Source organism: Scyliorhinus canicula, chromosome 21, assembly GCF_902713615.1.
Source record: "Scyliorhinus canicula chromosome 21, sScyCan1.1, whole genome shotgun sequence".
In the NCBI taxonomy this organism is placed as follows: Eukaryota; Metazoa; Chordata; class Chondrichthyes; order Carcharhiniformes; family Scyliorhinidae; genus Scyliorhinus; species Scyliorhinus canicula.
In genome coordinates, this window is record NC_052166.1 from 66,668,264 (window position 1) to 66,695,784 (window position 27,521).

The 27,521-nt window shown below is 49.8% G+C and overlaps 1 protein-coding gene across 1 annotated transcript in view; it reads right to left on the bottom strand.

Annotated features, from left to right (window-relative positions):
• zer1 (zyg-11 related, cell cycle regulator) overlaps window positions 1–27,521 on the bottom strand; it is a 32,834-nt gene that overhangs the window by 4,609 nt on the left and 704 nt on the right. Inside the window, exons 2-14 of the mRNA XM_038781787.1 lie at window positions 22,498–22,736; window positions 19,694–19,853; window positions 18,414–18,856; window positions 16,743–16,919; window positions 14,446–14,560; window positions 13,756–13,902; window positions 11,377–11,550; window positions 10,745–10,960; window positions 8,140–8,181; window positions 5,834–5,953; window positions 4,881–4,996; window positions 3,055–3,243; window positions 57–154 (exon numbers count right to left, since the gene is read on the bottom strand). Coding sequence (XP_038637715.1) covers window positions 57–154; window positions 3,055–3,243; window positions 4,881–4,996; window positions 5,834–5,953; window positions 8,140–8,181; window positions 10,745–10,960; window positions 11,377–11,550; window positions 13,756–13,902; window positions 14,446–14,560; window positions 16,743–16,919; window positions 18,414–18,856; window positions 19,694–19,853; window positions 22,498–22,655 — 2,155 coding nt within the window. The 5' untranslated portion in view covers window positions 22,656–22,736. The remainder of the gene's footprint in view (window positions 1–56; window positions 155–3,054; window positions 3,244–4,880; window positions 4,997–5,833; window positions 5,954–8,139; window positions 8,182–10,744; window positions 10,961–11,376; window positions 11,551–13,755; window positions 13,903–14,445; window positions 14,561–16,742; window positions 16,920–18,413; window positions 18,857–19,693; window positions 19,854–22,497; window positions 22,737–27,521) is intronic.

Sequence of the window (27,521 nt, forward strand, 5' to 3'; positions counted from 1 at the left end):
CCACGACGTGCACTCTATGTTACAGATTAAGAGGTAGATTATTATTCGGTACTTACGATAGACAGACGTGAGGTTAAACAGCGCCCATGTAGCCCAATGCTGGCTGACTGGAGCCACTCGCTGAGGAAGAAGGCGCAGGATTGGCTCAAAAGACCTACAGAAAGGAAGGAATCCTCAATTCAAACTGACCTCAATGCTTATTTCACCCTCTCCCTGGCCCAAAACCCCCATCACTGGCCATAAAAACCCCCATCACTGGCCAAAAAAAACCCCATCACTGGCAATAAAAACCCCCATCATTGACCATAAAACCCCCACCACTGGCCCAAAAAAAAACCCCAACACTGGCCACAACCCCCCCCCCCCCCCCCCCCCCCCCCCCACCACTGGCCAAAACCCCATCACTTGCCAAAAACCCCCATCACTGGCCAAAGAAACCCCCATCACTGACCATAAAACCCCCACCACTGGCCAAAACCCCCATCACTGGTCCCAAACCCCCATCACTGGTCCCAAACCCCCATCACTGGTCCCAAACCCCCATCACTGGTCCCAAACCCCCATCACTGGTCAAAGAAACCCCCATCACTGACCATAAAACCCCATCACTGGCCCCAAACCCCCATCACTGGCCCCAAACCCCCATCATTGGCCCCAAACCCCCATCACTGACCATAAAACCCCCACCACTGGCCAAAACCTCCATCACTGGTCCCAAACCCCCATCACTGGTCCCAAACCCCCATCACTGGTCCCAAACCCCCATCACTGGTCCCAAACCCCCATCACTGGTCCCAAATCCCCATCACTGGCCCCAAACCCCCATCACTGGCCCCAAACCCCCATCACTGGCCCCAAACCCCCATCACTGGCCCCAAACCCCCATCACTGGCCCCAAACCCCCATCACTGGCCCCAAACCCCCATCACTGGCCCCAAACCCCCCCCCCCCCCCACCACTGGCCAAACCCCCATCACTGGCCAAAACCCCCCATCACTGGCCAAAAAACCCCATCACTAGCCCCAAACCCCCATCACTGGCCAAAACCCCCCATCACTGGCCCCAAACCCCCATCACTGGCCCCAAACCCCCATCACTGGCCAAAACCCCCCATCACTGGCCAAAAAAACCCCTTCACTGGCCAAAAAACCCCATCACTTGCCAAAAAACCCTCCATCACTGGCCCAAAACCCTCCATCACTGGCCACAAAACCCTCCTCCTGGCTAAAAACCCCATCATTGGCCCCAAACGCCAATCACTGGACAAAAAAAAACCCCATCACTGGCCCGAAATCCCCATCACTGACCAAAAAAAACCCTTCACTGGCCAAAAACACCCTTTCACTGGCCAAAAAAACCCATCACTTGCCAAAAACACCCTTTCACTGGCCAAAAAAACCCATCACTTGCCAAAAACCCCCATCATTGGCCAAAAACCCCCATCACTGGCCAAAAACCCCCATCACTGGCCAAAACCCCCCATCACTGGCCAAAACCCCCCCATCACTGGCCAGAAACCCCCATCACTGGCCAAAATCCCCCCATCACTGGCCAAAACCCCCCATCACTGGCCAAAAACCCCCATCACTGGCCAAAAACCCCCATCACTGGCCAAAAACCCCCATCACTGGCCAAAAACCCCCATCACTGGCCAAAAACCCCCATCACTGGCCAAAAAAAAACCCTTCACTGGCCAAAAAACCCCATCACTTGCCAAAAACCCCCATCACTGGCCAAAAACCCCCATCACTGGCCAAAAACCCCCATCACTGGCCAAGCCCCCCCCCCCCCCATCACTGGCCAAGCCCCCCCCCCCCAATCACTGGCCAAAACCCCCCCGATCACTGGCCAAAACCCCCCCGATCACTGGCCAAAATCCCCCCGATCACTGGCCAAATCCCCCCATCACTGGCCAAATCCCCCAATCACTGGCCAAACACCCCCCCCCCCCCCCCCCATCACTGGCCAAAACCCCCCATCTCTGGCCAAAAAAAAACCCCCATCACTGGCCAAAAAAACCCCTTCACTGGCCAAAAAACCCCATAACTTGCCATAAACACCCCTTCACTGGCCAAAACCCCCCATCACTGGCCAAAAAACCCCGTCACTTGCCAAAACCCCCCGTCACTGGCCATAAACCCCCCGTCACTGGCCAAAACCCCCCATCAATGGCCAAAACCCCCCATCAATGGCCAAAACCCCCCATCACTGGCCAAAAACCCCCATCACTGGCCAAAAACCCCCATCACTGGCCAAAAACCCCCATCACTGGCCAAAAACCCCCATCACTGGCCAAAAACCCCCATCACTGGCCAAAAACCCCCATCACTGGCCAAACCCCCCCCCCCCCCCCCATCACTGGCCAAAACCCCATCACTGTCCAAAACCCCCCCATCACTGGCCAAAACCCCATCATCACTGGCCAAAACCCCCCATCACTGGCCAAAACTCCCCATCACTGGCCAAAACCCCCCATCACTGGCCAAAACCCCCCCATCACTCGCCAGAGCCCCCCATCACTCGCCAAAACCCCCCCATCACTGGCCAAGACGCTCCCGCCACTGGCCATGCCATCACACCATTGGTCAAGAAACCCTGCCAAGGGCAGCAAGGCGGCGCAGTGGTTAGCACTGCTGCCTCACGGCACCAAGGACCCGTGTTCGATCCCAGCCCCGGGTCACTGTCGGTGTGGAGTTTGCACATTCTCCCCCGGTCTGTGTGGGTTTCACCCCCACAACCCAAAGATGTGCAGGGTAGGTGGATTGGTCATGCTAAATTACCCCTTAATTGGAAAAGATAATTAGTACTCTAAATTTATTTTAAAAAAAAGAAACCCTGCCACTGACCAAGGTAAACAGCCACTGGCAAACGTACAAAGTTACACAGCCACTGGCCAAAACACGCTCGCTGTCACTGGCCAAGATACACAGCCACTGGCCAAGATACACAGCCACTGGCCAAGACATGCTGCTACTGGACAAAATAATTTAAAACTTAAAACACACTAGCCACCGTCCAGAAAACTCTGCCACTGGGAATGATTCTGCTGCTCACCTATAATTAATGTTTCTTCTTGAATTTTCATCCCAGCTGGAAATTGCTCGCCACATTCGATCCATCACTTCCACACGCCGTGGTTCTGCGATAGCCCAGGCCTCATCCCCATCAAATATAATGTGAGACAGAACTCCACAGGCATTGTACGACACCTCAATCCCATCTGCGTTGCTTTCTAAGAGACGGCTGTAAGGGAAACATGTGATAAAATGCTGGGGGTTGGAGCGAGGATGGTGACTTTCTGTTTCGGCACGGTGGCGCAGTGGTTAGCACTGCTGCCTCACGGCACCGAGGTCCCCGGTTCGATCCCGGCTCTGGGTCACTATCCATGTGGAGTTTGCACATTCTCCCCGTGTTTGCGAGGGTTTCGCCTCCACAACCCAAAAATGTGCAGGGTAGGTGGTTTGGCCACGCTAAATTGCCCCTTAATTGTGAAAAAATGAATTGGGTACTCTAAATTAAAAAAAAAAAATGTGAACACTGATTACTGGGAATTATGGTCACATAGCTTTAGATTTTGTCAGTGCATGGACAATTGTAAGACACATTTATAATGGAGCAAAATGATGCAGAATAAGCGATTGTCACCCATCTGGCAACTGATGGCACATAATTGATGGGTTTGGATCAGGAAAGTCAAAGGGGGTGCAGCGTTAAACAGGCAGTTGATTTCCTCTATCGTCTTATAAATGACCTAGAGGAGGGCGCAGAAGGATGGGTGAATAAATTTGCAGACGACACTAAAGTCGGTGGAGTTGTAGACAGTGCGGAAGGATGTTGCAGGTTACAGAGGGACATAGATAAGCTGCAGAGCTGGGCTGAGAGGTGGCAAATGGAGTTTAATGTGGAGAAGTGTGAGGTGATTCACTTTGGAAAGAATAACAGGAATGCGGAATATTTGGCTAATGGTAAAATTCTTGGTAGTGTGGATGAGCAGAGGGATCTCGGTGTCCATGTACATAGATCCCTGAAAGTTGCCACCCAGGTTGACAGGGTTGTGAAGAAGGCCTATGGTTTGTTGGCCTTTATTGGTAGAGGGATTGAGTTCCGGAGCCATGAGGTCATGTTGCAGTTGTACAAAACTCTTGTACGGCCGCATTTGGAGAATTGCGTACAGTTCTGGTCGCCTCATTATAGGAAGGACGTGGAAGCTTTGGAACGGGTGCAGGGGAGATTTACCAGGATGTTGCCTGGTATGGAGGGAAAATCTTATGAGGAAAGGCTGATGGACGTGAGGTTGTTTTCGTTAGAGAGAAGAAGGTTAAGAGGTGACTTAATAGAGGCATACAAAATGATCAGAGGGTTAGGTAGGGTGGACAGTGAGAACCTTCTCCCGCGGATGGAGGTGGCTAGCACGAGGGGACATAGCCTTAAATTGAGGGGTAATAGATATAGGACAGAGGTCGGAGGTGGTTTTTTTACGCAAAGAGTGGTGAGGCCGTGGAATGCCCTACCTGCAACAGTAGTGAACTCGCCAACATTGAGGGCATTTAAAAGTTTATTGGATAAGCATATGGATGATAAGGGCATAGTGTAGGTTAGATGGCCTTTAGTTTTTGGACTTCCCATGTCGGTGCAACATCGAGGGCCGAAGGGCCTGTACTGCGCTGTATCGTTCTATGTTCTATGTCTACCTACAAGTCTCTGAAAGATGACATTATAGCGAGAATAATTGGGTGAAATATAAAAGAAATAGTTTGATGTTAATCTGACTACTGTAAAAACAGTGATTGGAACGGAGCTGCATGGGGTGAAAGGGAAAATTATTATTTTTAAATGCGTTATGTACAGGGAATTTGTCCCCTGGAAATAAAGGCTCCAACCTGAAGACACTGATGAATTGTGTGGTCATCAAGTGTGGCCGTAAATGCTTGACCTCAGCCACATTTCCCAGCAGTCCCAACATGTTCCTGTGTAATTCTTGCTTTCCTTGGAATTCCTAGGATTATGGGAGGATAAAGGAATGGTAGGAGCAAAAAGAAAAACAGGATACAGAGTACGGTTAATCACGAGTTTTCAGGGAACTGTAACCTGCTCCCATACCCTGTACCTATCGCAGCTGGGCCCAGCAGCCAATCACAGCTGGGCCCCCACAGCCAATCACAGCTGGGTCCCCACAGCCAGTCACCCCAGGGCCAATCACAGCTGGGACCCCACGGCAAATCAAAGCTGGGCCCATCAGCCAATCGCAGCTGGGACCCCACAGCAAATCACAGCTGGGCCCCCACAGCCAATCACAGCTGGGCCCCCACAGCCAATCACAGCTGGGCCCCCACAGCCAATCACAGCTGGGCCCCCACGGCCAATCACAGTTGGGTCCCCACGGCCAATCACAGCTGGGCCCCCACAGCCAGTCACAGCTGGGCCCCCACGGCCAATCACAGCTGGGTCCCCACAGCCAGTCACCCCACGGCCAATCACAGCTGGGCCCCCACAGCCAGTCACAGCTGGGTCCCCACGGCCAATCACAACAAGGTCCCCACGGCCAATCACAGCTGGGACCCCACAGCCAATCACAGCTGGGACCCCACGGCCAATGACAACAGGGTCCTCACAGCCAATCACAGCTGGGCCACCATATCCTCCACCATTCACGGCCAGGCTCTCACAGTCTACAGGTGAGAACTGTAGAAGGAACCATCAGTCACCTCTGACTATCCAGAGAGCCATGATACCAGCCAAGACACAACAGAGAAACAATTCAATTATTTCCCCCCCCCCTAAATGCATACCTTATTTGTAAACACAGGGTCACATGCTCCAAGGAGAAACTTACATTCAAACACTCGAGGAACAGCTTCATCCCATTGCAGTTTAGGAACATTTCACAGTTATCGGGAGTCTCATCTGTAATATTCCATAGGGCACTCCACGAAAACTCCATAACCTGGTCACACTGTCCAGAAAAAGAAAGAAGGGGTCAAGGGAGATGGTCGAAATGTTTCCCACTCAAGCTCACAGATGCCCTGAAGAATCTGTTAGATGGACCAATATAGGACAGCAATGAAAGCATAATACTGCGGCTACTGGAATCTTCAATAAAAACAGGGAATATTGGAAATAGTCTGCATGTCAGGCAGCAGCGACCGAGAGAGAAATAAAATTAACATTTCAGCCAATGACGTTTCATCAAAACCTTAACTCTGTTTCTCCCTTTACAGATGCTAACAGACCTGCTGAACATTTGCAGCATTTTCTGCTTTTAAGACAGAAGCAAACGGATTGCTTATGATTTGAGTACTGGGCTCGGGAGGTGAAAGCAAAATAAATTCTCAGAAAAACTTAGTGGAAACAATCATTTTGACCCCAAATGTCTCACAAATTTGTGACGTATATACGATCCTTGGCACTAAGTCTGAACTGTGGGGAGTTTTTAAAAATAAATTTAGAACACTCAATTAATTTTTCCAATTAAGGGGCAATTTAGTATGTCCAATCCACCTAGCCTGCACATCTTTGGGTTGTGGGGGCGAAACCCACGCAAACGCGGGGAGAATGTGCAAACTCCACACGGACAGTGACCCAGAGCCGGGATCGAACCTGGGACCTCGGCGCCGTGAGGCAGCAGGGCTAACCCACTGCGCCACTGAACTGTGTGGAGTTGAACCCCATCTTGTCTTCATCCAATTTTTGCTACAAATGTGCACGTTACGGTGGGAATCAGGAACAGGGACAATGTAAAACTTTCCACTCTGGATTTCACCAGCAGGAACTCCGGTCCTGGCTCAGAACAGCGAGCACCATGCAATCTGAGGAATGAACTGATTGATTTGATTTGTCACATGTACCAAGGTACAGTGAAAAGCATTGTTCTGCGTACAGTCCGACAGATTGTACCATACATGAAAAAACATAGGACATACATAAATACACAATGTAAATACATAGGCACAGGCATCGGTGAAGCATTCGGAGTGTAGTACTACTCAGTAGAGAAGTGTATGAAGAGATCAGTTCAATCCTTAAGAGGGTCATTCAGCAGTCTGGTAACAGTAGGGAAGAAGCTCTTTTTGAACCTGTTACTGCATGTTCTCAGACTTTCGTATCTCCTGCCCGATGGAAGAAGTTGGAACTTGCGACCTTTTGGTCTGTGTGGCTTACAGCTGAGTTCAACAATGCATTTACCCACACAGTCAGCACTGGGTAACCCTCCCACACATTAATTCCCGAGCTCGCAGGTGAAGGAAAGCTCTAGCTCAGTGGATAGCATTCTTCCACCTGCCAGTCAGGTGGCTGTGGGTTCAAGCCCCACTCTAGAGACAAAAGCACAAAATTGAGGCTGACATTCCATTGTGTGTTTAACTTTCTGGGTTGCTGTAAAGTTCTGCTTCTCCACAAAACACCTTCATTTCTTTGATCCAACTTCACACACAGATCTCCACCAACAGACAATGCCACCTGGAACCCCTTTATATATCAGTGACTTCTATTGGATCATTGACATCAAATTAGTATTTAATTGGAAGGTCTGTTAACCCATTCCTAACATTGTGGGACCGAGGGGGTGCTGCGCTGTTGGAGGTACGATTATTTTTGTGGATGAGACTTTAAACTGAGATGGACATTAAAAAATTCCATGGCCATTGTTGCGAAGAAGCAAAGGGGAGTTCTCCTCCATGTCCTGGACAATATTGTAAATGTAAAGTAGCCATAGTCCCAGAGGAACACAGGCTGCTTTCCCCTTTGAGGGGGAGAGCTGACAGATGGTGATTTAACTGGAGGGTCACCATACCTCAGGCGAGGGGCAAGGTTCAGAATAACCTCAGTCGGTATGGGGATTGAACCCACACTGCTGGCCTCGCTCTGCACCACGAACCAGCTGCCCAGCCGACTGAGAGTATCCAATCCCCAACATTGACCCTTCAACAGACATCACTAAAACAAATAAAATGTAAAATAACAAATAATAGGTAATAATATGTTTGTGGGATTTGTTGATCACAAATTGGTACCTGCGTTTCCTACATTACAACAGAGTCTACATTTCATAAGTCCGTCATTATTTGTGAAGTGGTTAAAGACATCCGGAGGTCGTGACAGGCGCCATGTAAATGAAGGTTCTTCTTTTTTTTTTAAACTTACCACTTTGTCCGTCAATTTCTTCTGAATCAACTTCAACATTGTCTGGAATAAAACAAAGGTTAAAACAGGTCAGCAGCATCGTCTCTATAACAGATATTGTTGCAGATGTTTTCCAATCAAACCCACCTCACGCGTCCCCAGACCCAGCTGTTCAGCGGATATGACCACCAGGAGCATCCAGTGTAATTACTGTTCAAATAGTTTGTTGGTGAAGGACGGGCTGAAGAAAACGGTAAAAAGCTGTTTCGAAGGATGTTGACCTCTCGCGGGTAATGGGGAATGTCTCTCGAAGCTTTTGGCTATTTGACCAAACAAATGTACAAAAAGGGCAAGGCCATCCACACTTAACCTTTCCGTTAGGTCTTGTGGCCTCAAGCACCAACTGTTAGCAGTATTAAAGAGGGGCAAGAGAGAGGTGCCCTGGCAGAAGGTAGTAAAAGCATATGGAGAAGGTAAATCCAACACGCTACTTCAATTAGACTGGAACTAAAGGATAAGGGGACAGATTCAAAGTTCTCAAAGACAGATATAGGACTGACATCAAGAGGTTTGCCATATAAAGTGATCAACATGCAGAACAGTGAGCGCAAGGGCAGCACGGTGGCACAGTGGTTAGCATTGCTGCCTACGGCGCTGAGGACCCGGGTTCGAATCCCGGCCCTGGGTCACTGTCCGTGTGGAGTTTGCACATTCTCCCCGTGTCTGCGTGGGTTTCACCCCCACAACCCAAAGATGTGCAGGGTAGGTAGATTGGCCACTCTAAATTGCCCCTTAATTGGAAAAAATAATTGGGTACTCTAAATTTATTAAAAAAAAAGAACAGTGAGCGCAAGAATCTTGGACTAATTTCAGAAACAGTTAGATAGTAGCCTTTCAGGATGAATAGGGGCAGCACGGTGGCGTAGTGGTTAGCACTGCTGCCTACGGCGCTGAGGACCAATGTTCGAATCCCGGCCCCGGGTCACTGCCTGTGTGGGGTTTACACATTCTCCCCGTGTCTGCATGGATCTCACCCCCACAACCTAAAGATGTGCATATTCGATAGATTAGCCATGCTAAATTGCCCCTTAATTGGAGAACAATTAATTGGATTATCGAAAAAAAAAATTTTTTAAAGTCTTTCAAGATGAATGAGTTGGGATTTGCCAAATTAACTTCCTCTTCTAGTCAAGATGTGGAGATGCCGGCGTTGGACTGGGGTGGGCACAGTAAGAAGTCTTACAACACCAGGTTAAAGTCCAACAGGTGTGTTTCAAACACTAGCTTTCGGAGCACTGCTCCTTCCTCAGGTGAATCCTGAGGTGAATCCTGAGGAAGGAGCAGTGCTCCGAAAGCTAGTGTTTGAAACAAACCTGTTGGACTTTAACCTGGTGTTGTAAGACTTCTTACTGTCTTCTAGTCAAGGCCGTGAGCTTCATTTCACTGCAGGGCCTTGAGCATTAAATCCAGGTTTCTACTCCTAGTGTAGCTGCTGAGAGGACTATGTGCTGTCAGAGGTTGCATCTTTCAGGTGAAACATTAAGACAAGGCTCCGTCTGCCCGCTTGGGTAGATGTAAAAGGTCCCACAGTAGTCTGGAAGAAAAACAGGGGAGTTATCCCTGTTATACCGGCCAAAGTTTAACCTTCAACCAATGTTATTAAAACAGATTATCACGTTGCTGTTTGCGGGATCTTGCTGTGTGCATATTTGCTGCTGCGTCTCGTACACTAAAACAATGACTTCACTTTGTAAAGCGCTTTGGGAAGTGCTGAGACACTTGCAAGTCTTTCTTCATGTACTTATGTTGGGTTTATGAAGGGTGAATAAATGCAGGGGCCGTTTTGGAATATGCCAAATGGATCCGTTTCTCCACACTAAGGTCATGAGTAGTTTTTGAAGCATGTTACAATGACAATGATACAATAGCCCAGTGCTTTTCAAACTTTTTTTCCGGGGACCCGTTTTTACCAACTGGCCAACTTTCGCGACCCAACCCGGCCGACCTTCGCGACCCAACCCGGCCGACCTTCTTGACCCACGCCGGCCGACCTTCGCGACCCACGCCGGCCGACCTTCGCGACCCACGCCGGCCGACCTTCGCGACCCACGCCGGCCGACCTACGCGACCCACGCCGGCCGACCTTCGCGACCCACGCCGGCCGACCTTCGCGACCCACGCCGGCCGACCTTCGCGACCCACGCCGGCCGACCTGCGCGACCCACGCCGGCCGACCTGCGCGACCCACGCCGGCCGACCTGCGCGACCCACCATTTTCTCGTACCTTGTTTGTTGCTGACAAAAATTGAGGAAATGGTTTTGGGTCCCTTTGGCCCCAATGGTCCCTTTGGCCCCCGAACTTGAAAAAAAGAGGCTGCGATCATATAAAAACAAATGTGGCCGCACTGCGCATGCGTCCCCGATCATCAGTGCCATCGCGCACGCATGCGCAGGGCGGGCAATTTTTTTAATATGGTCGCAGCCTTTTTTTTCCAGTGCGGGCGAATTTTTTTTTATCAGTTCCTGGCCATTTTGAAGACCACTCGCAGCCGGCATTATTAAAAGCCGTGGGTCGCGACCCAGAGTTTGATAATAACCAGCATCACCTCAGCATCACCATACTTACCGTGACAAACCCCATTTTCCCCACTGCTTCCTTGTGATCATTGTCAACTTGGCAGACCAGTGCGTTGCAAAGGTGGACCGCTATGCGCTGGATGGACTCGTCCTGCCGGGTCTGGTTGAGGATACTGAGAAGCAGCTCATTGACTCGCCGGTACTGGAACTCCAGCTCTTCCGGGATGCTGAAGTTACAGAGCGTCAAGCAGCAGTTCCGTTGTACCTGTGTCGCCAGGAAGGAACCGAGAGTGAGATTCAGAAGAAAAAGTATTACTGAGCGCACAATAAAAATCAAATGGCGAGGAGATTGTCAGTGTTGGGAGTGAGTGAGAGGGAAGAGCCCAGACAGAGGGAGAATTCAGAATGTCCAATTCACCTAATGTGAGTGAGGATACCGAGTGCAGTTTGAATCAGCAGAAGCTAGCGGGATGGTGAATGTGGGGGTGAGCAGCAAAAGGCGTTAAGGCAGGGCCATCGCTAGCAGAACATCACAGCAGCCACCAGTCTGCATCTAGCACAAGTCTTCAGTGACGGAGAAACAATATTTATGGTGAACAGAACGGTGAAGAGAGCAGCCTTCAAAATACAAAGCACTCCGTTTCGAGTAGACGTTTATGGATTGAATGGATATATTCGTACCGTCACCTCTTGGTAGGACTCCATACCATTCAGCACCACCTGAATGACCTGCCGGCGGAGTTTGATGCTCTGTTCATGCCGGTAATCTGAGCCAGTCAGGTAGAAGAGAGCCGCACTGCCTGTCACCTGGACACTTTTGTCAAATTTGTGATACTTCAGCGCAGAGATCACCAGCTGCAACAAGGAAACAGGAAAGATTTTGAAACAAACAGGTCCCCATCTCTCTATTTTATCGATATCAACGTAGGAAGCCAATCTCAAAACACTGCTCTCTGCAAATAACCATCCCATCACCTCTTCTTCCCTGCACCACCCTCATCCTCGCGACATCACTGTATTTCCCTCTATGCCAGTCTGCACTGAGATCCCCCTGCATCACATTATTACTGCAATCCTGCGCAGTCTGAGCACCTTTCAGGGTTGCAGAGGAACTTGCAAAAGTTTTTCCCCCTAAATTGGCTTTAATCCTGTTTTTCCAGGGCATTGTTTGACTGTGCGAGGGTGGGGCTGTAGGGATGTTGGAGTTTGTTTTCATCACGATCATAGAATTTACAGTGCAGAAGGAGGCCATTCAGCCCATCGGGTCTGCACCGGCCCTTGGAAAGAGCACCCCACCCAAGCCCACACCTCCACCCTAACCCCACCTAACTCTTTTTGGACACTCAGGGCAATTTAGCATGGCCAATGCAACTAACCTGCACATCTTTGGACTGTGAGAGGAAAACGGAGCACACGGAGGAAACCCACGCAGACACAGGAAGAACATGCAGACTCCACACAGACAGTGACCCAGCAAGGAATCGAACCTGGGACTCTGGAGCTGTGAAGCAACAGTGCTAAACACTGTGCTACCGTGCTAAGTACAAGATAGATTGACAGTTCAGCTTTTCTCATGTTTGTATCTCCAACACTAACTCAATATTTCCTTGGGTTTCACAATCCTGGAATAAGTTACTTCCCTCCCTCCCTCCTGTATATTCCAACAAGATCCTGGGCCAACTCTTGTCACATCTTTAACTTCCCAATGTTCTTCACAGGAGTGTCATCAAATAAAATTGGATACATATTAGACAGGTGGCCAAAACCTTAAAGGAGGAAAGATGGCGAAGTGCCAGGGAGCCAGGTTCGATTCCGACCTTGGGGGGCTATGTGTGGAGTTTACACACTCTCCCAGTGTCCTCCCACCGTCCAAAGATGTGCCGATACCGTCCAAAGATGTGCCGATTAGGTACATTGGCCATGCTGAAATATCCTTCTTAGTGTGCAACGGTTAGGTGGGGTTACAGGGTTGTGTTGTCAGGGCGGGGGAGTGGGCCAGGGTGCTCTTTCGGAGGGTTGGTACTCGATGGGGCGAATGGTCTCCTTGTGCATTGTGGGGATTCTATGAGCACCGAGTGGAGAGATTTAGGGAGGGAATTCCAGAACACACTAACTGATTTAGGTTTCATCGTTTATTTGTTTCATTCTTTCTGAGATTAAGCCAACTATCTCCAGGCTAACAATCTTCCACAAATGGAAACCACTAATCACAGGATGTTAAAAGCTTTGTCACCTAATCACTCCTTCCCCATTCACCACACTTTCTCTTCTTAAGTTTGGCACCGTCACAAACTCCCAAAGCAGGGTGTGGACAAAGTGTTTTGATTACATCCTTCCAGAGTACTAATTACACCGTCTTCCCTTTGCAACATGCGGCTGTTTCCTAACTCCATCGTTTTCTCACAATCTATTTTTGGACAGTAAGAAGTCTCACAACACCAGGTTAAAGTCCAACATGTTTGTTTCAAACACTAGCTTTCGGAGCGCAGCTCCTTCCTCAGGTGAATTCCTCAGTTTCATTTTTGGAGGGGGGAGAGGAGGGGCCATTTTTCCGCTCCTTAGTTTCTTATTACTTCATCTGGCCAACTGTCTCCTTGCAATAAGCTTGTGTTCTTTTTTAAAATAAATTGAGAGTGTCCAATTAATTTTTTCCAATTAAGGGGCAATTTAGCGTGGCCAATCCACCTACCCTGCACATCTTTGGGTTGTGGGGCAGAAACCCACCCAGACACGGGGAGAATGTGCAAACTCCACACGGACAGTGACCCAGAGCCGGGATCGAACCTGGGACCTCGACGCCGGGAGGAAGCTTATGTTATTATTGTAAACTCTTGTAGAAGGAACAAATAACTGACAAAGAAATAATAAAATTCTTATCTTTAGAAGGGAAGACAACCTTGGTGCTAAAAAGGGAAATGTCACAAAGTGGATCAGATTAACTAAGTTTAGAACCTCGCCCGGAGGAAGCAGTTATCTTGTCACTGACATTATTAAAGCATGCCTCAATACCATTTTAAAATTGTCAAGTCCCAGTCACTGAACTTAACCGTTGAACCTCACCTGTAGAGCACGCAATGGTTGGTCACACTGTTCGATCCGTGCGATATCGAAGAGGTGGTTTATTGCGCGTGATGCAATCTCTGGTCGATATTCAGTGTAAGCTTCAATGGCGTTCAGGATTTGATCCTCATTTGCTTCACCAGTTATCTAGCAACAGAAGCACAATCTGTAAATCAGACTACAGATCAGCCAGAGAAAAACACAAACCCCACACACAGGCATGAAAATTCTTAGTAGGGACCTCTTCTAGCTCCAAGCAATTAAAAAAAAATTTTAAGTGCCCAATTCGGTTTGTTTTCCAATGAAGGGGCAATTTAGCGTGGCCAATCCACCGACCCTGCTCATCTTTGGGTTGTGCGGGGGGTCAGACCCACGCAGACACGGGGAGAATGTGCAAACTCCACACGGACAGTGACCCGGGCCCAGGATTGAACCTGGGTCTTTGCCGCTGTGAGGCAGCAGTGCTAACCGCCGTGCTGCCTGTGCTCAAGCAATTATAGCAGATAACAAACACATACGTGTGCATGGGAACCATGGGGACACACATGCCCAAAGACTTACATGAATGAACAGATGCAGTGCACACACCTGGAAACACATGCACACATGGACAAATGCATGCACAGATATACACGCGCATCGTAAATAATTTATAAAGACTAATTGTGAGGAATGGCCCATCTCACATACCTTATAGGCAGGAATATGAGTTAGATTACACAGTGTGGTGTCAAACAGTCCCAGGAACTGAAAGGATCTCTTCAGTGCGCGGAAAGGTTCAATGCTGCTCTTCTGTGGCTCAGTGCTGAACACAAAAAAAGGGAGGCAAATTAGTGCAGTAACGGATTCCCATCGCATCTCTCAGAAACATCACCAGGCACTTCCCACACAATGATATACTGGGCACAATCAAATGGCCACGCTGCGCAAGAAAAGCAGCTCGCTGCGGTGCAACGTGGCCGACAGAATCCCGGGGTCAACCCGGTTCGCACCGCCTCCCGACATCCAACGCGATCTCCCGTAAAACGTTCCAATGTAAATGGGTGGGGTCACTTTTAGGCATATCCGCATATTAAAAGGAGACAGCTAGTCTCACTTTAATGTGCAGATTCCCGTTACCCAAAGCGGGGGGGATCAATCTCCTTCGCCTCAGAGACCTGAAAATGAAAAATGAAAATCGCTTATTGTCACGAGTAGGCTTCAATGAAGTTACTGTGAAAAGCCCCTAGTCGCCACATTCCGGCGCCTGTTCAGGGAGGTTGGTACGGGAATTGAACCTTGCTGCTGGCCTGCCTGGGTCTGCTTTCAAAGCCAGCGATTTAGCCCTGTTTGAAACTCTCACACATCCATGGACCTCGGGCGAGCGCCGTTCGTGCTGGTCTCCACAAAGGGGGACCAGACTGGAAACGCACTCATGGGGTTCTCTCAGGGGATTGGAGGCCCCAAGGTGCTTGCCCTCTGGGCAGGCAGCGTGGTAAACTTGCACTGCTGGTGCTACCCAGGCACCCTGGCAGTGCCACCTGGATGCCAGCCTGCCACTGCCGAAGTGCCCAGGTAGCACTGCCAGGGTGACAGGTCAGCATTTTTTGTGTGCTGACAATCATCTGGGGCTGTTTAGCACTGGGCTAAATCGCTGGCTTTGAAAGCAGACCAAGGCAGGCCAGCAGCACGGTTCGATTCCCGTAACAGCCTTCCCGAACAGGCGCCGGAATGTGGCGACTAGGGGCTTTTCACAGTAATTTAATTGAAGTCTACTCGTGACAATAAGCGATTTTTATTTAATTTTTCATTTCATCAGCCGGGGGTGCCCTGTGCAGGTGTTGGGGGGTAGGTATGGGCAGGGCCTGGGTCCCTCCCTTAGTGCATTGGGGCTTGGGGTTCGCTTCAGGGGCCTCAAAGGAGTCATGTTAAGGGCCTCAAATGTTGGGACGCATTTAAAAATGGGGTCCCGATCTCTCGCTATACTGAGGGGTTCCTGCGAGCGGAGCTCCTCAGTGTAGGAAACAGGGTATTCACGTTCTCTGCTGCGGGTTACCCCCGGTGGCCCCTTATCTAACGCAAGTGGCATTTTATAGCCATTTATTTCTCAGCGCCATTTATTTCTCGGCGCTGCGAGCACCCGGAAACATGCGGCTAAACGCGCTCGCTATGGGACTTTGTTCCCTTTTCGTAAAATTGTGCCCACTTTGTGCCCCATCATTCGTAGCCATGCCTTTAGCCATCTAGACATTGAATTTTGGAATTCCCTCGCTAATATAGTCTACCTCTCTCCTGCTGTACAACGCTCCTTCAAACCCATCTCTTTGACCGAGGTTTTGGTCACCTGTCCTAATATCTCCGTCTTTGGCTTGGTGTCAATATTTGTCCGTTTATACTCTTGTGAAGTACCTTGAGATATTTCACTGAGATAAAGGCACAATATTTATGGAAATTCTTGTTATCTTAAGTTCCCAGAGGGATGCATGACTAATTAAATGGATTTATTGATTAAAAGATGAGTGTTCACTGGGAAACTGGGAGAGCCCTCCCTGCAATTCTTCCAGGAGTATCATGGGATCTTCAACATGCACCTGAACCACTACAGCAGGCCACCTGGGCCTCATTTTAACCTTGTATCCAAAGGACAGCACCTCTGTCAATAGAATAATGCCTCGGTGCCGCAGTAGAGTGTCAGCTGAGATTATGCACTCAAGTCCTGGAGTGAAGTTGAACTCACAACCCTCGGTTTCAGAGATGGGAGCCTTATTCAAAGAGGGGCAGGGAGTGCGCCGGATGTCTAATTCCTCTCTAAACAGACACCATCAAAAACCCATCAAACTGGTCATTCACCTCATTGTGGTATATGAGGTCTGGCTCTGCATATAGGCTGTGAAACATTCTGAAAACTTGATAAGAATGAAAGCGACTTGGTCCGAATCAAAACGTATAAACTACGACCAGTATAAGTACTTTTAGATTTAGATATTTGGCTCAGTCTCAGATCTCACCTTGCAGGGCCCAGGGCTTCATCGTGGCTTGAGATTGCAGAGTTGTCCAACATCAGGTGACCTGAGATATCCAGTGAGACGAGGTTTTTAAGGTTCTGTGCAAAGGCAGTGAGAACTTTCCGGGTCAGCTTGAATTTATAAAAACTGGAAGTTCTGTCACGGGAAATGTCCAAATGTCTGTGGAAGATAAACAATATGTAGAGGGTAACAGTACAGCAAGACTTTGAGCTGGATGTATTCAGGTTACAACATAAACAGCAGATGATCTCAAAGAACAAAGACAATTATAGCACAGGAACAGGCCCTTCGGCCCTCCAAGCCTGTGCCGACCATGCTGCCCATCTGAACTACAACCCCCAACCCTTCCAGGGAAAAGAACAAAGAAAATTACAGCACAGGAATCTTTTCGAAACCCACAAAATTCTGAGGGGGGTCTGGCAGAGTGCGAACTGTCTCAGGAAGGAGGGCCAATCATTTGGGACTGAGAGGAGATGAAATTACTTCACTCAGAGGGATTGTGAATCTCTGGCATTCTCTACCCTAGAGGGTTGTGGATGTTGGTTGTGGATTTAAAGCCTGGGACAGACAGATTTTTGGTCTCTCAGGGAATTAAGGGATATGGGGAGTGGGCAGGAAAATGGAGTTGAAGCCCAAGATCAGCCTGGATTGAACTGAATGGGGAAGAACAGGCTCGATGGGCCGAATGGTCGCTCACCAGTCCCGCTGAACGGGAGGGGGTTAAACTTCGATGGGACCGGAACATCCTGCCGCTGGGGAGGTTCGGAATATCCAGCCCCGAGTCTCACTCACTGGGGATCAGCGGAAACCCGGTGGAATTACTGCGACATTTTCATCAGGGGAAAGTTTGCATGGAGCTCCTTCCATCCAGTAACCCTGTGCCCACTCCACCCACATTAACTCACTGCCTGGCAACACTTCCATGTTAAAACTCTCGTCTGTGTTTTCAAATTCCTCCACGGATTCGCCCCTCTATACCTCTGTAACCTCTTTCAGCCCTGCGATCCTCTGAGACACATGTCTTACTCTAAATCTGGCCTCGTGCAAATCTCCGATTCTTTTTAAATGTGAAGTTAGAGTACCCAATTCTTTTTTCCCCAATTAAGGGGCAATTTAGCGTGGCCAATCCACCTACCCTGCACATCTTTGGGTTGTGGGGGCGAAACCCACGCAGACACGAGGAGAATGTGCAAACTCCACACGGACAGTGACCCAGGGCCGGGATTCGAACCTGGGACCTCGGCACCCTGAGGCTGCAGTGCTAACCCACTGCGCCACCGTGCCGCCCCTCATATCCCCAATTCTAATGGCTTCACTATCAAAAGCCATGCCTCCAGATGCCTGAGCCCCAAGGTCTGGAATTCCCTCCCTAAGCCACTCCATCTCTCCCTCTTCCTTTAAACGCTCCATAAAACCTACTCCTTTGACAAACCATTTGGTCTCCTGTCCTCGTATCTCTATATGTGGCCCAGTGGCAAAATTGGTCTCAAAATGCTCCTGTGAGGCACCTTGGGACATTTTACTCTATTAAAGGCACAAGTTGTTGCGACTGAGATGCGGTGGTGGGGAGGGAACAAGCGTGGGGAAAAAGAAATTAAGATTCTGAACCTTGAGTTGCCACACGATCCTGACCGAGGCGTACATTCCCCCTACCTGAGGTGAGTGAGCTGCAGGAGGGCCCAGATGTGTTCCTCAGAGAGGTCCATGTTGTACAGCACCAGTGACCCAAGCCGCTTCTGCCACTGTAGCAGGAACTGGATGTCGTTGATCTGGATCCCGGAGAGGTCGAGCGAGGTGAGGGAGGTCAGCGGCCGCAGGAGTCGCTCTACGTTGACTCCGTCGGTCAGGTGGCCCAGGTTGAGGAAGCAGAGACGGTGGAAACCGGTGAAGGTGAAGTCTCTGACCAGGACCTGCCGGGTGGGATTCACCAGGCTTTCATTGTCCCCTTCACAACCGCCAGGGTTCTCTTCCTCATAAAAAATGTTCTTGCAGCCAAACAGGCTGAGGGAAACCAAGGTGCTGCGGAAGTTATTTAGAGTCTGCAGGCTCTTGGCCGACAGCTTTTCGCAGTTAACCAGGCGTAGTTCAACCAGATCCTGAAGAACACAAGCACACTTGGTAGTCGCCAGAGAAACAGGCAGTGGGTTACCAAGCAACAAGACACATTGTGATCTCTGACCTTACAACTTGCAAACAGCAAACAACGCACCATAGTTATTGGGCTAGTAATCCAGAGTAATTCTAAATACCAATGACATAAAGGAATATAGGGATAGGCATTGAAGTAGATTTGCCACGATCATATTGAATGGTGGAGCAAGCTTGATGGGCTGAATGGCCTCCTCCTATGTCACGAGGCCTAGATTAGTAACCTAGCGAACACAAATCCAGGGACAGTTTGAGAATCTGAATTTGGTTTAAAAGGAAATCTTGAAATAAAAAGCTGGGATTAGTAGGGAACCTGCTCTCTTTTTTTTTTAAATATAAATTTAGAGTGCCCAATTCTTTTTTTCCCCAATTAAGGGGCAATTAACTTCATAAGATGCAAATCCTCCAGCCATAGGGCAGCATGGCGACACATTGATTAGCACTGCTGCCTCACGGCGCCAAGGACCCGGGTTCAATCCCGACCCCGGGTCACTGTCTGTGTGGAGTTTGCACATTCTCCCCGTGTCTGTGTGGGTCTCACCTTAACAACCCCAAAAAGGTGAATTGGCCACTCTAAATTGCCCCTTAATTGGAAAAAAAAGAATTGGGCACTCTAAATGTTGAAAAAATCTTCTAGCCATCTAATGGTCTCTCAGCTCACAGTAACTGTGACAGAGAACAGAGGTGACAGACTTCAACTGGGCAACTAACTGGGAGGTGAAAGTCTGGGGAGCGAGGGTGACAGAATAACGGAAGAGTATTAAAAAGAGTAATGGCACTCATACCTGTTTCGAAAAGGCCACCAAGTCCTGGTCCTGCACGATATCCTCCTGAATCCCTCTCAGGTGTATGTGAGTCAGTCGAGTGCTCCGATGGTCTGAGAACAAGCTGAAGAAGCTCTCGTGCGGCTGGAAGCTGTTGTCTGTGTTCACCAGCTCCATGTACCTGGAACATGCACATATAGAGGGATGAGTCTTTTTAAACTGACACAGATAAAAGACTGCGGGAAGAATGAATCGCAAGGGGAATGGGGTGACAGAAAAGCAAAAAGACAAAGTATTCCGGATTTCCACTACACTTTGTGTTAAGAAGTGTTTCCTGATTGTTAAGACTTTGGAGCAGGAGTAGGCCATTTGGACCTTTGAGCTTGCTCCGCCATTCAATACAATCATGGCTGATCTTGTAGTGGTCGCAACTCCTCCTTCCTGCCCGGCCCCCGTAGCCCTTATCTCTCTCGTCTATCAGAAATCTGTCTAACTTGGCCTTGAAGATATTCAATGACCCAGCCTCTCCTTCCTCCTCCCCTCCTTCCTCCTCCCCCCCTCCCCCTCCCCCCCCCCCTCCCCCACCCCCCCACACTCTCTAGGGAAGAGAATTCCGCAGACTGACAACCCTCTGAGAGAAAAGAATTCTCCTCATCTCCGTTTTAAAAGGGAGACTAAAAACTATCACCCATAGTTCTACTCTCTCTCCTTAGAGGAAACATCCTCCTGGGATCTGTCAGGACCGGGTAGAGGCCCACTCAACCTGTTGAACCTTTCTTCATAAGATAGGCCCCTCATCCCAGTGATGAGCGAAGTGAATGGGAGAGATGGTGGTGCAGTCTTAATGTTACTGGATGAGTAATTCAGAGACCCATACTCTGGGGACATGGTTTCAAATCCCATCAACGCAACAGGGGAATTTATTTTAATTATTTATTTTAAAAATAAATTTAGAGTACCCAATTCATTTTTATTTCATGAAGTGGCAATTTAGCGTGGCCAATCCACCTATCCTGCACATCCTTTGGGGTGTGGGGGCCAGACCCATGCAGACACGGGGAGAATGTGCAAGCTGCACACGGACAGTGACCCGGGGCCGAGATCGAACCCGGGTTGGATTGGATTTGTTTATTGCACGTGTAGCAAGGTACAGCTAAAAGTATTTTTCTGCGGCCAGCTCAACAGATCATTAAGTAAAGCGTCCTCGGCGCCGTGAGGCAGCAGTGCTAACCACTGCGCCACCATGTCGTCCTACTGGCGGACTTTAAATTCAATTAGTAAATCTGGAATTGAAAGCTAGTCTCAGTTTGTGAAAACCCATCTGGTTCACTAATGTCCTTCAAGGAGGGAAATCTGCCGTCCTTACCTGGTCTGGCCTACATGTGACTCCTAATCCACAGCAAAGTTGCTTGCTCCTAATTGCTCCTCTGAAATGTTTGGGATGGTAATTAATGCCGGCCTTACCAGTGGCGCCCAGTCATAGGGTTTTACAGCACAGAGAGAGACCCTTCGGCCCATCGTGTCTGTGCCTGCCATCAAGCACCTATCTACTGTAATCCCAGTTTCCAACACTTAGCACGTATTGTATGCCATGGCATTTCAAGTGGGATCCCGCAGTGGGATGGATCGGAAAATTTGTGCCTACCCGAGCAAAGTCATTTTAAATACCTTGATCAGACCACCCCTCAATCTTCCAAACTCAAGGCAATGCAAACCAAGTTACAGCCCTCCCTGTCCACAAGTATCTCGTGCATTCTCAGCCACAATGCACTGTTGAACCATTTCCAATTTCTGAAACCATATTAACAGCAGGCGGACATTCAGACTCTCGATTTTGTTCTGCCGCTGTTCACTCAGATCATGGCTGATGTGTATCTTAACTTCATCCAGCTGCATTGGTTCTTTAACCTTTAATGCCCCAAAACATTTCAATCTCAATTTTGCAATTAACCATTGACCACTAGTCTCGACAGCTTTTTGGTGATGGGGAAGGGAAAGACTTGTCTTTAGATTTTTTTATTTTATCTTATTTTTAAAAATAAATTTAGAGTACCCAATTCATTTTTTCCAATTAAGGAGCAATTTAGTGTGGCCAATCCACCTACTCTGCACATCTTTGGGTTGTGGGGGCGAAACCCACGCAAACACGGGGAGAATGTGCAAACTCCACATGGACAGTGACCCAGAGCCGGGATCGAACCTGGGACCTCGGCGCCGTGAGGCAGCAGTGCTAATCATATCCGGCCCATATCTGTCTCTACCCATCTTACCCATATAACTGTCTAAATGCTTTATAAAAGACAAAATTGTACCTGCCACTACTACTGCGTCTGACAGCTTGTTCCAGACACTCACCACCCTGTGGACCCTTTAGTATCTCTCCCCTTAAACCTATGCCCTCTAGTTTTAGACTCCCCTACCTTTGGGAAAAGATGTTGACTATCTATAGAGGTGAAACCCACCCAGACACGGGAGAATGTGCAAACTGCACACAGACCGGAGTCAGAATTGAACCCGGGTCCTCAGCACTGTGAGGCAGCAGTGCTAACCACCGTGCCACCATGCTGCCCTGGACCTGACTTTATATAGCAAAGACATCCCAAAGGGATTTACAGCCAATTAAATAATTTTGAAGTACCGTTGCTATAGGAATATAATATAAGAGCATCAGCCCAATTTACACACTGCAAGCTCCCTCAAACAGGGTGTTGTGGATTTCAACTATCCTTTGCATGAAGAGCTTTCGGACATCAGTCTCTGAATGGCCTTTTCGTCACTCTGCCTCCCTCTCCTCCCCCCACTTCCACATTGTGCTTGGGACTCACATGTTGACGAGACAGTCACAGATCTCGCTGGGAAGGAAGACGTCAGGGTGGAGTCTCAGCGTCTCATTGTCTTGCATGTAGCACAGGGTTCCCTCCAGGTTATGCAGGCAGTACTTGGTGCATAGAGTCATCAGTGATTCGGGGCTGTACGACGCCATGTCTGGGAGCCCCCTTTGCCTCCTTCACAGCTGGCTGAGCAGTGAGATACCGCCCGGAACTACATGGACATTGACAGAGAGCTGTGGAAATGAAGGGAAACCAGGCAATTTCCATAAAGTCTTGCTGATTAGCAATTTTAGATCAAATGAACATTATTATTCAACTTGCTACCACCGTACATTCAGGCAACACATTCCAGATTACAACATCTTACTGTGTAAAATATTTCTCCTCATTTCGCCCTCACTGGTTCTTTTCATAATTATCCCAATTCTGGGATCTCTGGTAATTGGCTCCCCTGCCAGTGGAAACTGTTACTCCTCATTTACTCTATCAAAACAGCATGATGCCACAGTGCTCACAGCGCCATGACCCGGGTTCGATACCGGCTTGGGTGGCTGTCTGTGTGGAGTTTGCACACCGTTCCCATGTCTGCGTGGTTTTCCTCTGGGCACTCCGCTTTCCTCCCAGGTTAGATGGATTGGCCATGCTAAATTGCCCCTTAGTGTCCAGGGGTGTGCAGGTTAGGTTACGAGGATAGGACAGTGTGGACGGGGGAGTGGACCTGGATAGGGAGCTCTTTCAGAGGGCCGGTGCAGGCCCGATGGGCCGAACAGCCTCCTTTTGCTCTGTAGTGATTCTATGATTCATAATCTTCAATACGCTATTAAACCTCCCATTAACTTTCTCTGCTCTAAGATGAACAACTCCAGCTTCTGTGTTCTCTCCACATTAACTGAAGTCCCTCATTCCTTACGCCAATGCAGTAAACCTCCTCTGCACCTTCTTTAGGGCCTTGACAAAGTGTGGTGCCCAAACCTGGATATAAGACTCCAGGTGAGCTCTGACCAGTGATCTGTCACGTTGAGCATAACTTTCTTGCTATTGTACTCTGCATCTCCATTTAAAATGTCAAGAATCCCGTCTGCCTCCACCCTCTTTGAAAGTGGTACCATCTCATTTATATTGTCTGGCTTAATAAGACCAGTGAAGCTCTGATCCTGTGAGTAAATCTCTGCTGTCAAGCCCCTGCATGAATCGCGGCTGCTGGTGCGAGGGACCACACTGAGCGTTTGCTGCCCATGGAACCAACACCAGCAATCGTCCAGGACTTGAGAACATGACTGGAGAAGAGACAACACTATTCATCGCATTGAAGCTCATGCCTCCTCCCTGCCCTTGGGAATTGAATTGGTAAAGGAATTCTCGGAATGGGATCTGGGTCATCAGTTACTCTCCAGGCTCACTCTTCCAACCAATCACAGCTTCTTCCCAACCGATCACTGCCTGCAGGGCTTTCCCAACCAATCTTAATCATCTTTATTGTCACAAGTAGGCTTACATTAACACTGCAATGACGTTACTGTGAAAAGCCCCTAGTCGCCACATTCCGGCGCCTGTTCGGCTACCCAGAGGGAGAATTCAGAATGTCCCAATTCACCTAATAAGCACGTCTTTCGGGACTTGTGGGAGGAAACCGGAGCACCCGGAAGAAACCCACGCAGACACTGGGAGAACTTGCAGACTCCGCACAGACAGTGACCCAAGCCGGGAATCGAACCTGAGACCGTCGCGCTGTGAAGCAACAGTGCTAACCACTCTGCTACTGTGCAGCCCGACCAATCACTACCAACATGACTCTTCCAACTAATCCCAAAGTAAAATACTGCAGATGCTGGTAATCCAAAATAGAAGCAGAAAACGCTGGAAATACTCAGCAGGTTAAGTCGCATCTGTGGAGACAGAAACCGTGTTAATGTTTCAGGTTGGTGGCCACACATCAAAAGAAAGATAATGGACCTGGACAGTTAATTCTGTTTCTCTCTACAAATTCTGCCAGAGCTGGTGAGCATTTTCTACTTTTTAATCATAGAATTTACAGTGCAGAAGGAGGCCATTCGGCCCAGCGAGTCTGCACCAGCCCTTGGAAAGAGCACCCTACTTAAGCCCATGCTTCCACCCTATCCCTGTAACTCAGTAACCCCACCTAACCTTTTTGGACACTAAGGGCAATTTATCATGGTCAATCCACTTAACCTGCACATCTTTGAACTGTGGGAGGAAACCGTAGCAACCGGAGGAAACCCACGCAGACACGGGGAAAACATGCAGACTCCGCACAGACAGTGACCCAAGCCAGGAATCGACCCTGGAGCTGTGAAGCAACAGTGCTAACCACTGTGCTACCGTGCTGCCCCACCAACCTCTGCCCCCCATTTCTCCTGATCAATAACTGCACCTGACCTGCCCACCCAACACTGCTTCCCGACTCCCTGTACTGTTAAATCTTTCGACTCTTCTGACTAATCATTGTCCCCTTCCCCCAATTCTCCCACCCAATTATTGTCTCCCAACCTTCCGACAATCATTCCCTCTTGGCTCCCATTAAACCACCATTGCCCTTTGACAGTTCTGATAAATCACTGCCCCAAAGCCCACTCAGCTCTCTTGAATTGATGTTGCCCCTGACTCTCCTAACGTGAGCTACGAACTCGCTGTCTTGATAATTCAATCCATTTGGAAATTGCTGAATGAAAGATGTTGCATTGTATTTATTTAACCCAACATTAATTTAGATGGGTTTGATCTAATTGGCTTTCATTATTTACTATTAGAACAACTTCAAACTACTGACTGAGCTGTAATGGACAAAGTGAACAAGCAGAGACATCAAGTTCCTGGACATACTGTACAACACCATTCAACAACACATGTTATAACTTGAATCATAATACTGTACCCTGATAAATACTGCCCAATATGCTGGAAGTATTCATTTAATTTACAAAAGGTTATAGAGGTGAATTAATACAGGGTCAAAATTATGCGAGTTAATTAAGACATTTTCCACTGGTTAGTAGCCAAAAGACACAGTTTTCAATAACTGATGAGGGAGCCAGAGGGGTAGAGAGGAAAGTTTATTTTTTAAACATTGAGTTGCATTTAATAGGAAATGGGGTAGAGAAGGGAGAGATGAGGGGGGGGGGGGGGGGGGTGAGAGAAGGAGAAGAGATCAGCTCAGTGGGATAAGAGATTGCTGGGAAGGAAGATATCGGTCGGGAAAAGAGATCGTGGGGGGGGGGGAAGAGAAATTGTGGGGGGGAAGAGATCCTGGGGGGGGGAAAGAGATCGTGGGGGGGGGGGGAAAGAGATCGTGGGGGGGGGGGGGAAGAGATCCTGGGGGGGGAAGAGGTCGTGGGGGGGGGGGAAGAGGTCGTGGGGGGGGAAGAGGTCGTGGGGGGGGAAGAGGTCGTGGGGGGGGAAGAGGTCGTGGGGGGGGAAGAGGTCGTGGGGGGGGAAGAGGTCGTGGGGGGGGAAGAGGTTGTGGGGGGGGACGAGGTCGTGGGGGGGGAAGAGATCGTGGGGGGGGGAAGAGATCGTGGGGGGGGGGGAAGAGATCGTGGGGGGGGGGGAAGAGATCGTGGGGGGGGGGAAGAGATCGTGGGGGGGGAAGAGATCGTGGGGGGGGGAAGAGATCGTGGGGGGGGGAAGAGATCGTGGGGGGGGAAGAGAGATCGTGGGGGGGGAAGAGAGATCGTGGGGGTGGAGAGAGATCGTGGGGGTGGGGAGAGAGATCGTGGGGGGGGGGGGAGAGATCGTGGGGGGGGAAGATGAGATCGTGGGGGGGGAAAGAGAGAGATCGTGGGGGGGAAGAGAGATCGTTGGGGGGGGAAGAGAGGATCGTGGGGGGGAAGAAGAGAGATCGTGGGGGGGGAAGATAGATCGTGGGGGGGAATAGAGGTCGTGGGGGGGGGAAGAGAGATCGTGGGGGGCGGGGAAGGAGAGAGATCGTGGGGTGGGAGAGAATCGTGGGGGGGAGAAAGACGTGGGGGGAGAGAGATCGTGGGGGGGGGGAAGAGATCCTGGGGGGGGGGGGGGAAAGAGACCGTGGGGGGAAGAGGTCGTGGTGGGGGGGAAGAGGTCGTGGGGGGGGGGAAGAGGTCGTGGGGGGGGGGAAGAGGTCGTGGGGGGGGAAAGAGGTCGTGGGGGGGGGAAAGAGGTCGTGGGGGGGGAAAGAGGGCGTGGGGGGGGAAAGAGGGCGGGGGGGGGGAAAGAGGTCGTGGGGGGGGGGAAAAGAGGTCGTGGGGGGGGAAGAAATCGTGGGGGGGGGAAAGAAATCGTGGGGGGGAATCGTGGGGGAGGGGAAGAAATCGTGGGGGGGAAGGGATCGTGGGGTTAAAGGGATCGTGGGGTTAAAGGGATCGTGGGGTTAAAGGGATCGTGGGGTTAAAGGGATCGTGGGGTTAAAGGATCGTGGGGTTAAAGGGATCGTGGGGTTAAGGGATCGTGGGGGTTAAAGGGATCGTGGGGTTAAAGGGATCGTGGGGTTAAAGGGATCGTGGGGTTAAAGGGATCGTGGGGTTAAAGGGATCGTGGGGTTAAAGGGATCGTGGGGTTAAAGGGATCGTGGGGTTAAAGGGATCGTGGGGTTAAAGGGATCGTGGGGTTAAAGGGATCGTGGGGTTAAAGGGATCGTGGGGGGAAAAGACATTGTGGGAGGGGGTGATGGGGAGAAGGGGGTGATGGGGATGGTGGGGAGGGGGGTGATGGGGATGGTGGGGAGGGGGGGATGATGGGGGGAGGGGGATGATGGGGGGAGGGTGTAATGGGGAGGGTGTAATGGGTGGAGGGGTGATGGGGGAGGGGGTGATGGGGAGGGGGTGAGGGGGATGATGGGGAGGGGGATGATGGGGAGGGGGATGATGGGGAGGGGGATGATGGGGAGGGGGATGAGGGGGGAGGGTGTAATGGGGAAGGTGTAATGGGGAGGGGGTAATGGGGAAGGTGTAATGGGGAGGGGTAATGGGGAAGGGGTAATTGGGGGAGGGGGTGGTGGGGGAGGGGGGTGAGGGGGATGATGGGGA